General features: G+C 49.6%; 1 protein-coding gene across 1 annotated transcript; it reads left to right on the plus strand.

The window, feature by feature from the left end:
* The first annotated feature begins 1,245 nt into the window (after nucleotides 1-1,245).
* Chrnd (cholinergic receptor nicotinic delta subunit) lies at nucleotides 1,246-9,664 on the plus strand. The gene is given in 12 exon segments (NM_019298.1): nucleotides 1,246-1,297; nucleotides 1,551-1,696; nucleotides 2,077-2,121; nucleotides 2,758-2,867; nucleotides 3,024-3,179; nucleotides 3,379-3,488; nucleotides 5,690-5,890; nucleotides 6,374-6,485; nucleotides 6,567-6,681; nucleotides 8,099-8,303; nucleotides 8,391-8,509; nucleotides 9,340-9,664. Coding segments are annotated over 12 exon segments (1,554 nt in total). The 3' UTR covers nucleotides 9,523-9,664.
* Nucleotides 9,665-16,600: the final 6,936 nt, after the last annotated feature.

A 16,600-nucleotide genomic window follows, 5' to 3' on the forward strand; every position in this document is an offset into this window, starting at 1 on the left:
TTGTTTTGTTTTTGAGACATGGTTTCTCTGTATAACATCCTGGCTGTCTTGGAACTCACTATATAGATGGGGCTGGCCTTGAACTACAGATATCCACCCTCTCTTTCCAAGTGCTGGGATTAAAGGTGTTGTGATGGTTTGCACATGCTTGGCCCAGGGAGTGGCACTATTAGGAGGTGTGGCCTTGTTGGAGAAAGTGTGTCACTGTGGTGGTGGGCTTGGAGACCCTCCTCCTAGCTGCCTAAGGATGCTCAGTCTGTTCCTGGCTTCCTTCAGGTGAAGATGTAGAACTCAGCTCCTCCTGCACCATGCCGGCCTAGATGCTGTCATGCTCCCACCTGAACCACTGAACCTCTGAACCTGTAAGCCAGCCCCAATTAAATGTTGTCCTTTATAAAACTTACATTGGTCATGGTGTCAGTTCACAGCAATAAGACCTGACTAAGGCAGGTGTGCACTGCCACTCCTGGGTTAAGTGTAATATTTTTAAAGACGGGGGAAAATACATAAGTACAGGTACAGCACCAGCAAGATGGTGCAATAAGTAACAGTTGCCTGCTGTACAAGCCTGGGCTCACCTCAGAACCCTCTGTAGAGAGAGAGAAAAACAACTGTCACACACACACACACACACACACACACACACACACACACACCCCAATATTAAATAGAATAGAAATGCAAAAAAGATAAAATGGTGAACAATAGACTTTGATTTCCACAGAACCACCTACAAACAGACACACATGTACACACTCCATACACATATATACACACTCCGTACACACATGTACACACTCCATACACATATACCACATGCACAAAAGAAGCTGGACGCAGGGCAGCTGCTAACATGTCTTTCACTTCAGTCCTTCAAGGACTGAAGTGGCAGTAACTGACCTATGTGTCACCACCCTATCCACAGCTACCAGCATGCCACACAGACACACAGAGACACATACACACACACCATTTGTCCCCCACCCTCTGCCACCCTACCCTACCAGGCCCCACCCTACCAACTAGCAGTGGCAGTCCCTGCCTGGGATCTTTGCATTCTGCCCTTAGGCTCCTGCCCTAGCTGGCAAACCCCACCCTCTCATCACCAGCCTTCAAGTATCAGATTGCGTTTCCGGCCTCTTCTTTCCAAACCCCTAAGCCGCCAGCACCTGTCCCCTTGCCTGCCTCATTCCACAGCCAACAGGCTGAAGGGGAGACATAAACCCCAGTCAGTCGGAGGTGGGGATGGCAGGGCCTGTGCCCACACTGGGGCTGCTGGCTGCCCTTGTTGTGTGTGGTAAGGGTGGAAATGACTCCCTTCCTGGGGGCCTTCTATGCCCACCTGGGCCCCTCACCGCATGGTGCCCACCCTCACATCATGCCTAATTCCCACTCCCACTCGGCCCTTTCTAACCCTAGATATCCCACTCTCAGGGTGCAGCTGGCTTTCCTCTGCTCTGCTCAGCCCAAGGCTGACCCAGCAGGACCACAGGGAAGCTTCCTTCCTAGGTCCAGTGACCAGCACCCTGTCCCTCTCCCAACCCTCCCAGGCAGCTGGGGCCTGAATGAGGAACAAAGGCTGATCCAGCACCTGTTTGAGGAAAAAGGCTACAACAAAGAACTTCGGCCGGTGGCTCGAAAGGAGGACATAGTGGATGTCGCCTTAAGTCTGACCCTCTCCAACCTCATCTCCCTGGTGAGTGGACCTTCGTGGGGTAACCTGGGCTGGGAAGAGGAAGGCAAGAAGGAGCAGTTGCTCAAAGGCTCCTGACCAGGTCGTCCTCTGGGAGACACGCATGACTACCCTCTATGCCGGATGGTGCCACAGGCCTACAGCCACTCAAAGCCATCAGCTCTGCCTGCCACTGTCAAGCTATGCCCATGCTCCCCCCAGGCCTCACATCAACAGCCTCTGCCCTTCGCTTCCATAGTCTGCTGACCCACCTCGATTGGTTGCTCTAGTGGGCCCTGGTCCTTCCAGCTGCCCTGGGAACCAGGCAGATTAGATTCTGATGGTTGAATTTGGGTGAAAGGTGGTTGGGAACCTTTGGATACAACCCTCTTGTTTGATTACAGAAAGAAGTGGAGGAGACCCTCACCACCAATGTGTGGATAGATCACGTAAGGACCCCACACCGCAGGTTCCAGGTCCCCTTATGCTATCTCTAGTTATGCTAGAGACCCACAAGTTCCTGGGGACACTCCTTTGGGGGATCTTGACTACAGAGAACTCAGCTGCCCTTTTCCACTGAGGCCTCTTGCTAGCTCTGAGGACATGTCCCAGAAGACCAGGGTTTCCTCTCTGCTAAAATTGCTGCTCTGTCCCAATTTGCTTTGTCATTGTTTTGAGATGGGGTTCTCTGGCCCTATTTCCCAGGCTGGCCTAGAACTTATGAAGTAGACCAGGCTGGCCTCGAACTAAGAGATTCATTTGCATCTGCCTTCCAAGCACTGGGGCTAAAGGTGGGATTGAAGCACCGATTGCATTAGAGGACACTCTTCTGATCAAAATATCAGAACTGGCAGAGGTTCTCAACATAGAAGCGAGCCAACCTGGTATGGAAGTTGTGCCCCTTAGTGGTGTAATGTGTGTCCTACACAATTGTCCTGACAGACCTGAGTCTTGTTCTTTACCTATCTCCAAATTCCTTTTGTCCCAACTCTCGGGCTTTGTTCAGACTTCCCTGGAGAAGTAGGGACCACCGGGAGGGTGGACAGTGGCCAAAGCCACTTCTGACGTCTTTTATGGACTTCTAGGCATGGATAGACAGCCGGCTACAATGGAATGCCAACGAGTTTGGGAACATCACCGTCCTGCGCCTGCCCTCTGACATGGTGTGGCTACCAGAAATTGTACTGGAGAACAAGTTGAGAGGAACCTTCCCCGCCCTTCTTGCCTCACCTGCTTCCCTTCCTTATGCCCCTCAGCCTGGGCCTCCAGCCCTGCCTGCCCACCTTCCTTTCCTGCCTTCTCTGGTCCTGGCTGGCCAGGGCACACAGTGATTATGGTCTCCATCCCACAGCAATGACGGCTCATTCCAGATTTCTTACGCCTGCAATGTGCTTGTTTCTGACTCGGGCCATGTGACCTGGCTGCCACCCGCCATCTTCCGCTCCTCCTGCCCCATCTCGGTCACCTACTTCCCTTTTGATTGGCAGAACTGCTCCCTCAAATTCAGGTGCGTTCACCTGCACCTGAGTGTCTCTCAGTCCAGGGCACCCAGCCATGGACTGGAAGTGGTGAACTGAATGCTTTCAGGCAGAGGCCTTGGTCCCATGCTCAGTCTATAGCCTTCTCCAACTAGCCCTCCCACCCCTGCCACCACCTCCTGCCCGCAGAAGCTCCATCTAGAGACTTACAGCCACTGTTCTCTCCAGTTCACTCAAGTATACCGCCAAGGAGATCAGACTTAGCCTGAAGCAGGAGGAGGAAGACAACCGCAGTTACCCCATCGAGTGGATCATCATTGACCCTGAGGGTTTCACAGGTACCTTAGAAGTCATGGTGGATGGGCCCCGTAGATGCACACATCTGTGGAAGTTCACTTGCACTAGCACCTCACACACTCACAGCTGGGGCACAGCCTACACACTACCCACCTACAGTCACTGATCCAAAGAGGCCCCAGAGCAAAGCTGAAGGGAAACAGGAACCCCCTCATCACTCCGACCCCCGCCCCCAAACACACACACAGCAGACACTTTTGAGTATAGCAGGGTCTCTGAGGATAGATGTAGCCAATGCATCTGGGAGCAGACCTTCTGAAGCCTGCAGAGACTGAGGGTGGGGCTGGGGGGTTTCATGGATGGATGTAAGCCATCACCAACCCTATCCATGACTAGCTCAGCTCTGTGGGGCTCCCTGCTCAACCCTGTCCAGAAGAAGAACGCTCTTCCGGTTTCAGGGCTGGGATATCCTAGTGAGAGTATTATACTCATCTGATGTCCTCCCGAAGAGCTAGACCAAGGAATGACAGCCAAGTACTGTCACTAGACTTAGAAGACAAACTCAAAATGTCACGGTAACACACATGCCTGTAATCTCAGCCCTCAGGAGGCAAAAACAGAAAAACTGCCCCAATTTCAAAGCCAGCCTAGTCTACACAGGGGTTTCAGGCCATCCAGGGTTACACCTCAAGACCTTGCTTCAAAAACAACGGAAACAGGGCTAATGAGATGGCTCAGCAGGTAAAGGTGCTTGCTGCTAAAGCTGAGGCTGTGAGTTCAATTCCTGGAGCCCATACAGTGGAAGAAAATCAACTTCTATAAGTTATGCCCTGACCTATACACATGTTTGTGCGCACACACACACATACATAACAAAAAAAAGTCAGTGTGGTGATATATGCCTGTACGTCCAGTACTCCAGAGGCCACAGTAGGAGGATCATGAGTTCAAAGGCAGCCTTGACTGTTTCTGACATAGTGCTATCAGCCTGAACTGCAAACTCAAAGACCAAGAGCATTTGTTTTAGTTTTTTTTTTTTTTTTTTTTTTTTGGTTCTTTTTTTCGGAGCTGGGGACTGAACCCAGGGCCTTGCGCTTCCTAGGTAAGCGCTCTACCACTGAGCTAAATCCCCAGCCCCTTAGTTTTTTGTTTTTTTTTTTAAGGTACTACATTTTATTCTCTCTCTCTCTGTCTCTCTCTCTCTCTGTCTCTCTCTGTCTCTGTCTCTGTCTCTGTCTGTCTCTGTCTCTGTCTCTGTCTCTGTCTCTCTGTCTCTGTCTCTGTCTCTGTCTCTCTCTCTGTCTCTCTCTCTCTCTCTCTCTCTCTCTGTGTGTGTGTGTGTGCGTACGTACATGCACACGTGTCCCATAGCATATGTGTCCACGTCAGAGGACAATTTGCATCAGTCAGTTCTCTCCTTCCCAGAGACTGAACTCAAGTCACCAGGCTTGGCAGATACCGCCTGACTCATCCGCTCCAGACAGTGATTTTTTTTTTTTTTTTTTTTGGTTCTTTTTTTCGGAGCTGGGGACCGAACCCAGGGCCTTGTGCTTCCTAGGTAAGCGCTCTACCACTGAGCTAAATCCCCAGCCCCCAGACAGTGATTTTTAAAAACTCTCTCTTTAATTGTCATGCAACATACTTTTGATTTGTTATAGCTTTTTAATGATTTACTATTTATTTTATGTATCTGGGTATCTTGACTGCATACATGCTTTGCATACTAGAAGAGGGCAAGGGACTACATGTATAGGACTACATGGCACTACGTGGGACTACATGTAGAGGACTATAGTTATAAATGATTGCGAGTGGCTATGTGGGTGCTGGGAATTGAACCCAGGACTTCTGAAAAGGCAGCCAGTGCTCTTAACTGCTGAGCTATTTCTCCAGTCCCTTGTTATAGCTTTTAAGCCAAAACATATTCCTCATTTGAACCCTGTGTGGCTTCAGCTTCTGTCTTTTTCCAAGGAGAGAAGAAACAATAAACAAACAAGCAAATAAATAAAATAACCTTCTGGGAAAAGTCACAAAGAAAACCTCCTTCCTCAAAAACTGACCCTGCCAGCCAACCCCAGAGATGGACCCCACAGTACCCAAAATTTCTCCATGCCTCAGCTGCCTTAGACAGTACCCTGGCCTGCTTTGCTCCATCTCAGACCCTCATTCTGTCCTAAGGCTCCTTAACCCCATGGTTTCCCTCCTCCATCTTGATCCTGAGCCATCCTTGTACCTCCCTCAGAGAACGGTGAGTGGGAAATAGTTCACCGGGCAGCCAAGGTCAACGTGGACCCCAGTGTCCCAATGGACAGCACCAACCACCAAGACGTCACCTTCTACCTCATCATCCGCCGCAAGCCGCTCTTCTACATCATCAACATCCTGGTACCCTGTGTGCTCATCTCCTTCATGATCAACCTGGTCTTCTACCTGCCAGGCGACTGTGAGCCTCATGTCCCACTCCCTGGCTCCCTGCCAGCCTCTCCCAAGGCCACTTAGCACAGGTGTTCCCAGTCCTAACCCTGCTCTTTAAGGTGGGGGGAGAAATGACCATGGATGATGTTCTGTATAAGAACTGAGGGATAGCAGGCAGGCCTGGCTGGTCTTTGGATTAGGAACTGCATGCTAGAGTTCTACCAGGATGCCTGAGAGCTTTCTGAGGGGCTGGGGATACATAACAGTTAGCGTAGCTCACCTAACAAGTTCTATGCTTGCAATGTTTTGAGAAAAGGGCAGAGAGTTTGAGTTCAGGCTACTTGCCTAGACTACTCAGCTAATAAGCTGTGGTGCCAGGATTTAAAGACAGGCACAGGATGCCATACCCTATGATATGTATCGTGGCACTGTGAACATTGGTATCGAGGCCTGTCATGGGGTGACTTTGTGGACTCCAAGTGTGAGCCTCCAGCTAGGTCTGCCTGTCCAGGTGGAGAGAAGACCTCGGTGGCCATCTCAGTGCTCCTGGCCCAATCTGTCTTCCTGTTGCTTATCTCCAAGAGGCTGCCGGCCACATCCATGGCCATTCCTTTGGTAGGCAAGTGAGTATCTATAGCCCTGCCCACACCTAGCCTTGCCCACGCCGCTGCCCTCATTCCCTCAGGCACGCTGTGTGTCCTCAGGTTCCTGCTTTTTGGCATGGTGCTGGTCACCATGGTTGTGGTGATCTGCGTCATCGTGCTCAACATCCACTTCCGAACACCCAGCACGCATGTTCTGTCTGAGGGAGTCAAGAAGGTGAGATTTTGATAAAAGATGGGACCCAAGTCCTGGCCAGGGGGATCTGTGAGGGTGATGGGTGTGATCAGAAGCACCAGGCTCAGAATCTCCAGACTTGTTGCCTAGATTGAGGACCTGGGTCAGCTCCTCAGCTCTGCTAAACTTAGATAGATAGATAGATGATAGATAGATAGATAGATAGATAGATAGATAGATAGATAGATAGATAGACAGACAGATAAGGGGACAGTTAGATAGCTCCGTGAGTTGGAGCACTTGCCACCAAGCTTGACCACCTGAGTTTGATCCCCACAACCCATGTGGTGTAAGGGGAGGACCAACTCCTACAGGATGCTCCTCCCTACCTCCTCCACGAGAGCACCGTGGCATGTGTACCCCTGCACACATATGTGCCCACATACATGTGTACATGGATAAATATAACTTTAAAATTAAAACAAAAGGTAAAAGTAAGCAGGTGAGGACACAGGGGACAGGGTGTTTGGGACAAGACTATCTGTGCTCTAAGCCACTGTGGGCCAACGGGTTCTTCTGGAACAAGTCATCTTCCAGATGATGATTCTGCAGCCCTTTAATGGGTTTTGTCTCTAATTGACTGAAGGAAGAGCTCAACATTTCGGCTTTTATTTGTTTGAGACAGGGTCTTACTGTATAACTCATAAACAGGAGAGGGGCACAGGTACACAGCTCAGTTGGCACAGTGCTTGCCTAGGGTGCACAAGGCCCAATACTGAGTGTGAACCCCCCTTAGCCTAGTGGGAGGATCAGAAGTTCAAAGTCATCCTCAGCTACACAGTGATATCTGTTTATCCTAGTATACATGAGACGCTAACTTAGAGGGGGGAGGGGGAGAGGGAGAGAGACAGAGAGAGAGACACACAGAGAGAGACAGAGGGACAGAGAGAGAGAGAGAGAGAGAGAGAGAGAGAGAGAGAGAGAGAGAGAGAGGAGGAGGAGGAAGAGGAGGAAGAGGAGGAAGAGGAGGATCAGTGATAAAACGTATGTTCAAACTTTTAATTCTCCTGCCTCAACTTTCTGAATGCTAGGATTAAAGGCATGTAATCCCCACTCTCAGTTTCCTTTTGTTCTTAAGATTTATTTTCAGGGGGTTGGGGATTTGGCTCAGTGGTAGAGCGCTTGCCTAGCAAGCGCAAGGCCCTGGGTTCGGTCCCCAGCTCCGAAAAAAAACAAAAAACAAAAGAAAAAAAAGATTTATTTTCAGTGACTGAGTTCCGCTGTTGCTATGAGTAATGAAGGACAGTTGAAAGCATCCTACATCAGTCAGTGGGGAATCTGGGAGACAGACGATGGGGTCAGCCTGGGAGCTCTGCTTAGCAACCGGGTTCATCAGAGTGTATAAAGATGACTCCACATTTGTGAAATGGTCTGTCTTGTGTCCCCTTGACTGCTAAAGTTCTTCCTGGAGACTCTGCCCAAGCTCCTGCACATGTCCCGCCCAGAAGAAGAAGACCCGGGCCCCAGGGCTCTTATCCGGAGGACCAGCTCTCTGGGATACATCTCCAAGGCAGAGGAGTACTTCTCACTTAAGTCCCGCAGTGACCTCATGTTTGAGAAGCAATCAGAGCGGCATGGGCTGGCCCGGCGCCTCACCACAGCCCGTGAGTTCTGGTAGCTGTGGAGCTTGGCCCATGTGTGGGAGGTGGTCAGGGATAGGCATCACGCCTGCCCCTGGCCCATGTCCACAGGCAAGCCACCAGCAAGCTCTGAGCAGGTCCAACAGGAGCTTTTCAATGAGATGAAGCCAGCCGTGGATGGGGCGAACTTCATCGTCAACCACATGAGGGACCAGAACAGTTACAATGAGGTGAGTGACCATGGGATCAGATGTGCGAGTACACTGGGGATCAAGTGAATTCTGTCTTCCCCTCATATACACATGTCAACTTAGATGAAGAGATGCATGGTGGGTAGGACCCTTGGTGTACATTCTCCCAGGAAGGCAGAATTCCTTTGTGAAATCCCACAGCATCACACTGGGCCAAACAGACTGTGGTACACACAGACAGACAGCCCTACTTGACCAGGACAATTTTAAGTACATCTTCTACTCAGATACTCCAGAGACAATCTATTTATTATAGTTATTTACTTTTATATTCATAATCTTTATATACCATATGCAGTGTATTTATATATTGTATATTTATTATACAATTATATTGTGTAAATATATTTTATAAAAATAGGAATTAATAAACAACATATAACAAATATTTTACATATTATATGGTATGTTACATATGAATATATTTTATTATATATTTATTTATGGTATTTGTTTTATTATTATGTTACCTTTGTGGTGCTCAGGGCCTTATATACGCTAGAAAAGAAAGCACTGTACCCCCAGCCCAGCACCATGCCTTTGAAAGACTGGGTGGTCTATTCTTAGGCAACTTCTTAACGGTTCTCCATTGTATCCTCCTGTTCCCATGTGGCTAGAAGCAGCCCTGAGTCCCTAGTAGGAGTAATGGCATCCTGTCCTGACCTACCCTGCTGACGTAAGCCTGAGGTGACCCCACAGACACATAGAAGCCAAGCCTATGAGCTTCCATTTCTGGGTCCTAGCTTAGGGGTGTGAGTCTGCAGTCTGAAGCCCTTCCTTACTCCATGGTGTCTTGACCCTACTTATAGGAGAAGGACAACTGGAACCAGGTGGCCCGCACAGTGGACCGTCTCTGCTTGTTTGTGGTGACGCCCGTCATGGTGGTGGGCACAGCCTGGATCTTCCTGCAGGGTGTCTACAACCAGCCCCCACCCCAGCCTTTCCCTGGGGACCCCTTCTCCTATGATGAACAGGACAGGCGCTTCATTTAGAGCAGGCATGAGTAAAACAGTCAGGCAGACGGCGGTCTGAGAATTGTCCTTGAGCTTGTGCCTATCTGGGGCTGTGTGGCTGGGCTGAGGTCATGGGAGGAAGAGCTCCCTCCCAGGAGCAATTCCTTTCTAAATAAAGGAGAGAGACACTTGAGATTGGCTGAGAGTGGACATGGTGGGGAGGAGACCCAGGGCTGTGGGGAGAAGCATGGCCTTGCTCGGGCCAGGGATGTGACCTTGGGACTGGCTTCCTGGGAAGAGCACTGTGAGAGGGTCCCTCAGCCTGAGCTGCTCCTCTGCCTCGCTCTCTTCCAGAGCAGGCCAGAATCTGAACTTCCTGTTTCCTTGCCTTCCTTCCATTACCCACCTGGGGCCCAGAGAGGGTGACTCCTCTCCATTCCCCAGGGACGGAGGTTTTCCATGATGGCAGACTGTCCAGGTCATCATCTCTCAGGCCCCAATTGCTTGGTCGTTCTGTCTGGGTCCTTCTGAGAAGTAGGGGACTGGTGTGGGAGGATCATTCTTGGCATCAATAAAAGCCCCATCAGTGTGTGTCACACATCCTAGAGCATATACCCAGCCCCTCTAATGTACGTACCCCCAAGTCCCTTCCTCCTAGCCCCGGGCTCTCCAAACCAGGGTTATCTAGCAATATTTGAGGTACACTTGTGATAAAGATTTATCCATCATTCATCGGAAGTTCAAATTTAAATGTGTACCCAGTTTTCTTATTGAGTTTGGTCTTCAACCCTGTCCTTAGGGAAGGGGCATTCAGATCTATCCCGAGTCCCATCAATCACAGGAGCAAGGAGACTAGGCCTTAGGCTAGCCTGCAAAGCTCACCTCTCAATTCATATCTTGAGACAGTCCCCGCACCCTGTACCTGGCAGTTCAGAGTAGCAAGTAGAATGAGGGAGAAATGATGCTGTGCTCCTCAGAGAACAGCTTCTAAGATGGCTGTTCCTGCATGATGGTGCATACCTATAACCCCAGCACTGTGGAAGCACACACACACACACACACACACACACACACACACACACACACCACTGTGGAAGCAGGGGCAGACAGATGAGACCAGCCTGGGCTACACACACACACACACACACACACACACACACACACACACCACTGTGGAAGCAGGGGCAGACAGATGAGACCAGCCTGGGCTACACACACACACACACACACACACACACACACACACACACCACTGTGGAAGCAGGGGCAGACAGATGAGACCAGCCTGGGCTACACACACACACACACACACACACACACACACACACCACTGTGGAAGCAGGGGCAGACAGATGAGACCAGCCTGGGCTACACACACACACACACACACACACACACACACACACACACACACACACCACTGTGGAAGCAGGGGCAGACAGATGAGACCAGCCTGGGCTACACACACACACACACACACACACACACACACACCACTGTGGAAGCAGGGGCAGACAGATGAGACCAGCCTGGGCTACACACACACACACACACACACACACACACACACACACACCACTGTGGCCTCTCCCTTCAACTCTCCCACTCTCTTTGGAAGCTGACCACCCTATTGAGACTCTGCAGTCTGCAGAAGGGTCCACCTAACAAGAGCCACACTGGCAGGTAAACTAGAAAGAGGGTCGTTCTACTCTGGTAGGACCTCTAGATGAGAGCTGAGCTACTTCTGGGTTCAGGACCCTCAGAAACTGTTGGGGATAAATGCGTGTGGGAGCAGAGAGTTTGTGGTAATTCGCTTCACTTATCATAAGATCTTCAGGGACCCACCGCTCCTATTGTAGTCTTTTATGATGCCAGGGGTGGAACCCATAGGCCTGTGCATCTGTGAAAGCCTCCCCATCAGTTAGCTGCACCCTAACCCTTAGTTTCAGTCTTTTATGCACATAGGAACCCTGCTCACAGGTTGTCGCTAACATTGAACTTGCTCACTGGGGTTAAGGTACCTGTGTTCTAGAAACTTAATTTTTAGTACCTTTAATTTTTTTCAAATCCTGTTTTTAATGATGGTTCTTCAACTCTTTAACCTCCCTCGTAGCCCACCACCCACCAGAGGTAGTGGAAAGGAAAGGATATGGGGTAGGGATGGGGGCGGGTCTGTTTAGAAAGGTTCTTTGGAGCAACTCCCATCTGTGCTGCCTGGAAATTGGCAGTTCAGTTCACAGGTTAGCAGTGGCAGCTCGATCCACTCACAAACACTTCACAGATACACCAGCAGTCCAGGTTAGTAGAATTGGGTTAGCTACAGTGGTGACATGACCTAGCAGAGACAGCCAAGCCTCAGCCTTGGTTCTAGTCAGCTGGAGGGACCAGGAGAAGTTCTCGCCTGTGCCTCTCTCAGGGAAGCCAAGATCAGCAAAGACAGGAGATCCACAAGCGTTGCACACCTAGCTCTATAAGCAAGCGTAGCCCAGCCCCCATCACTGTCCATCGAGTCCTATTTATACCCCTCAAAGATCACATGTGCCCTATGGTCTTGCCTCAGCATATGTCTTGTCTCGGCTGACATCATCCTGCCAATTATCCCGAGTCCTCAGGAGCAGCAAGAAGCAGAGGCAACACCATCAAAAGTGGTGTGGTTTTTGGTGCATTTTTCTCTATGGCATCCTGACAAATGTAGCTTAGCTATGTAGTGTAGGACGAACCACATGTATGTTGTTAGCAAAGAATCCTTCATCACGTGTCCTTTCATGTGCTTGATTCAGCAGAACATCCTTTCAACTGTGTCTGCTTCAGCAAACAGTTCCTTCATGAGTCTGCCTTTCCTGTGTCCACTTCAGGAAAACACTCCTTCCCGTGTTTGCCCCTGCAAAACACCAGCCAACACAACTGACTTTCCAAAGAACCCTTAAGTTTCCACTCCATTAGCATACTCCAAGGGTGACCATGGACCTCATTTGTGGGCTTGGTTTGCAGGACATGAGTCAGAGAGGTTTATACCCAGTACTCCTGTATCCCAGCCTAGTCCTGTGGCAGAGAGAAGCCAAGAATAGGGGCTGGTGGCCCAAGTATTCAATTCTTTGTGCAGTAAGGGCTTCACAGCTTAAAATATTTTCCCAGAGAAAAGTGGTTCCATCATTTGGTCCTGACAGCAGCAGGGGAGGTTTTGAATCTTGAGATATGACTGAGAAAAAGGAAAGCCCATTTCAACCCAAAACAAACCCTACTTTCATCCAGCATGAACTGTCTACAAAGGCAAGGTAACATTCTAGAAAAGCATCTTGATCCAAAACACACCAGACAAGCAGGGAGTCCAGGACTCCTCAGAATTACCCCGTCACCCCTCTACACAAATCTGACAGAGGTCTTCATAGCGTCTCTCTGCCACTGAAGCAATGCTGCTGGCAACGGGTCCCGCCTTGTTCCAGTTGAAGAGACTGTAGACTCTCCAGAGATGACAACCCCCAAACGCCACACCCAATCAAGAGTGCCTTTTGTGTAGCTCATCAGCACCATGGGGGTGCTGTCAGGACTGGTCCTCTATGGTTGACTTGGAGCCTCATCTCCTTTTGGCTCAGGACATCACATTCACAAACAGGGTAACCTATACACCCCAGTCCAATAGAGCTGCTCATCTTCTCAATGGGTAGCACACTAGTCAGGAGTGGACTGGGCTTCAGGGACAAAATGCGATGAGTCGTAGCCTCAGTTTCAGCCAGCAGGTGTCCCTTCCCCGACATAGTAAGAACTTAGAGGTGAGGTGGTGATGGTGGTGATGGTTGTTGCACTGGCTCCCTTGTAAAAAAGAAAAACAAAAAACAAAAAACAAACAAACAAAAAAAAAACTGACTGCCACATCTTACTGGCAGTGTTATTCATGCTGGCTGGCTCAAGTTGGCGGCTAACTGCCACAGTTCCGTGCTTACATCTGTGTTCTAGTAGGAGAGGGGCCTACCATTTATTACCCCTTTTATCATGAAGCAAAGCTTTCCCACAAATTCAGTTTGTGGAGCAACCGTCTAGTATGCACAAAGCCCTGGGTTTGGTCTCTAGCACCACACCACCATGTAAAATCCAGTCTGGTGATTATGGCAGTTGAGAGGGTACAGGCATGAGACCTAGGATCTCAACTTCTTCCTTAGCCACACAGTTGACTCTTGGCCAGCCTGGGCTACACAAGACTGTGTATCCAAAAATTATTTTATTAGTTAATTGCAAAATAGTAGGCTTTGAAAAAAATGGGGTTGGGGGCAAGTAAGCAGAAAGCTTTTGCCATGACAGCCCAATAACCAAAGTTTGATCCCCCAACCCTATGTAAAAATAGGAGAGAACACATTCTAAGATGTTGCTCTCTAGCCCGGGTATGGTAGCACAGATCTTTAATTTCAGCACTTGGGAGGCAGGAGCGGGAGGACCTCTGAGATCAAGGTCAACCTGGTCTACAGGGTGAGTTCCAAGACAGCCAAGGCAACTCAGAGAAACCCTACCTTGAAGCCCCCTCCCCGTGTTACTCTCTGACCTACACACACACACACACTCTACACACACACACATTATAACATGTGAACGCTCTTCATACACATAATCACACAATAAAAATATAAAATTTTTTGAGACAGAATTTCTCCATGTAACAGCCCCAGCTCTTCTGATAGGACCAGGCTGACCTCAAACTCAGAGATTTGCCTGGCTCTGCCTCCAGAATGCTGGGATTAAAGGTGTGTCCCCCTCCCCCAGCTAATAATATAAACTTTTTAAAAAGTGACTTTCCATAAACCCCTGAACCACCTTGTCTTAGGGTTCCTGTTGCGGTGCTCAAACACCATGACCAAAGGCAGCCCGGTGAGGAAAGGGCTCATTTCAACTTCCAGTTGTTGTCCATCCATCATAGAGGGAAATCAGGCCAGGAACTCAAGGCAGGAACCTTGGGCAGGAACTGAAGCAGAGCCCATGGGGGAGTGCTTCTTACTGGATTTGATTTGTTCACAGCTTGCTTTCTTATACAATTCAGAATCACCTACCCAGGTGTACCATTGCCCTCAGCGAGCTGGGCTCATCCATATCCATCACTTATCAAGAAAATGCCCTGCAGACAGTTGCCAACAGGTAATCTGGTTGGAGGCTGTGATGATTTGCATATGCTTGGCCCAGGGAGTGGCACTATTAGAAGGTGTGGCCTTGATGGAGGAAGTGTGTCACTGTGGGGTGGGCTTGGAGACCCTCCTAGCTGCCTGAGGATGCTCGGTCTGTTCCTGGCTTCCTTCAGATGAAGATGTAGAACTCTCAGCTCCTCCTGCACCATGCCTGCCTGGATGATGCTGCCATGCTCCTGCCTTGATGATAATGGGCTGAACCTCTGAACCTGTAAGCCAGCCCCACTTAAATGTTGTCCTTTATAAAACTTACATTGATCATGGTGTCTGTTCACAGCACTAAAACCATAACTAATTCAGAGGCATTTTCTTAACTGAGGTTCCTCTTCCCAGGTAATGCTAGTTTGGGTCAAGTTGACAATAATCAAAGAAGAACGCACAACAATAACAACTAAGCAGGCTCCTTTGTAAATCAATGTAGCCATGTAACAATTTGATCAATGAGAAGTGAACCATATCTGTAAGTTCAAAATCTGTGGGTTGAGCCGGCCCCAGACCGAAAATATGTGGATGAAAATGTATGCCTGGACTATACACGGATAGACTTCTTGTTACCACCCGCTGGTCGATGAAGCCTGACAACCATTTGTACAGCACTGGAGCTGCATTATGAAACGACTTCCTGTGGTGCTGAAGAGGGGTCACTCTTCCGGCCTTGGTGATAGGCTGAGGCAAGAGAGAAACATCTGGAACAAAGAGAGACCCACACATATGTTTTTCTCTTCGTTGGTCTTTCCTCTTCAAACTGGACTCTCCCAGGAGACTCCACCCCTCCCTAAATGAATTGCCCTGCAGAGAATGACAAGCCAGATCCCAGTCTTCTCTCCCAAAGCACGGAGGACAGTGACAGTCTTCACATGGAGGGAGCCACCACAGTACATACCAGGAGGGAAAAGCAGCATAACACACTTCTCTTCCAGACTCTTGAGGCAGGGCTAGAGGAATGGCAGACAGCCGCTGCTTATATCACTTCCTGACTATAGAGACCTTTGCTGATCTTTGGCAAAAGCGGGCTGCATGGGTGTTGAGAGTCAGAGACAGAGGCAGGAGGGTCCCTGAGTTCGAGGCCAGCCTCTCCCTGACCCATAGAGTCCTAGTGGGACATTAAGGACTTGAACCCTTTCCAGGGATCAGGTTCTGAGCCTGACTTCCTGTTTCTGAAACACACACACATTATAACATGTGAACGCTCAAGAAATCTGCTAGAAATCTGCTAGGGCTGAGCATATTCTCCTAGGCACTCAGAGATATCCAATGCCCTACGCCACCTGGTGCAGCTGCCCATGTGGTAGCACTTAGGGGCTGCATACTGATACACACTGGCCAGACTGCTTGAAATAGTTGGCCACATGACAGGTGGCCCAAGTATTGGCACAGCCAGCAGCAAATCACTGCTCCCAGAGCAGCCTCAACCCCACCCTTTGATGGGGACAAGCCTAGAAGTAGATGGGGCTCATTCCACTCTGGTTCTCCTTCTCTGGCTCTGGGGAACACATCCTCAAGTCTGGCCTGTCTGCCTCAGTGGACCATGAATCCTCCTGGCAGCTTGTTAAATCCTTGAGTGTCCCCAGGTTTGCGCAGGACCTGCTGTTATCGGTCCGATGATTTTATGAACTGCAGCCCTGCTGACAAGCCACTGTTCACAGCTGGCCTAGTCACAAGAACCCCCCATGTTCCAGACCCTTCTCAGCCCTCCTAAAGCTTAGTGAGTCTGTGTCCCCTGTCTCAGGGCACGGGAGAAGCTGCCATGGTCCCCTGATTGTCAATACCATAGTTTTCTGACACACAGACAGCATTCTTCAGCCTGTGGCCTATGGGTCACAGGCCTCCCAAAATGCAGCCCTGTGCCCGCACTTATAAAAGAAAACAGGATACGACACCATCAACAGTTAGACATCCTGTAGGCACTTCCTTCCTGTGTCTTGGTCTATTGGAGTGACTACAGAGGC

The sequence above is a fragment of the Rattus norvegicus genome, chromosome 9 (assembly GCF_036323735.1).
Source record: "Rattus norvegicus strain BN/NHsdMcwi chromosome 9, GRCr8, whole genome shotgun sequence".
Lineage (NCBI taxonomy): Eukaryota > Metazoa > Chordata > Mammalia > Rodentia > Muridae > Rattus > Rattus norvegicus.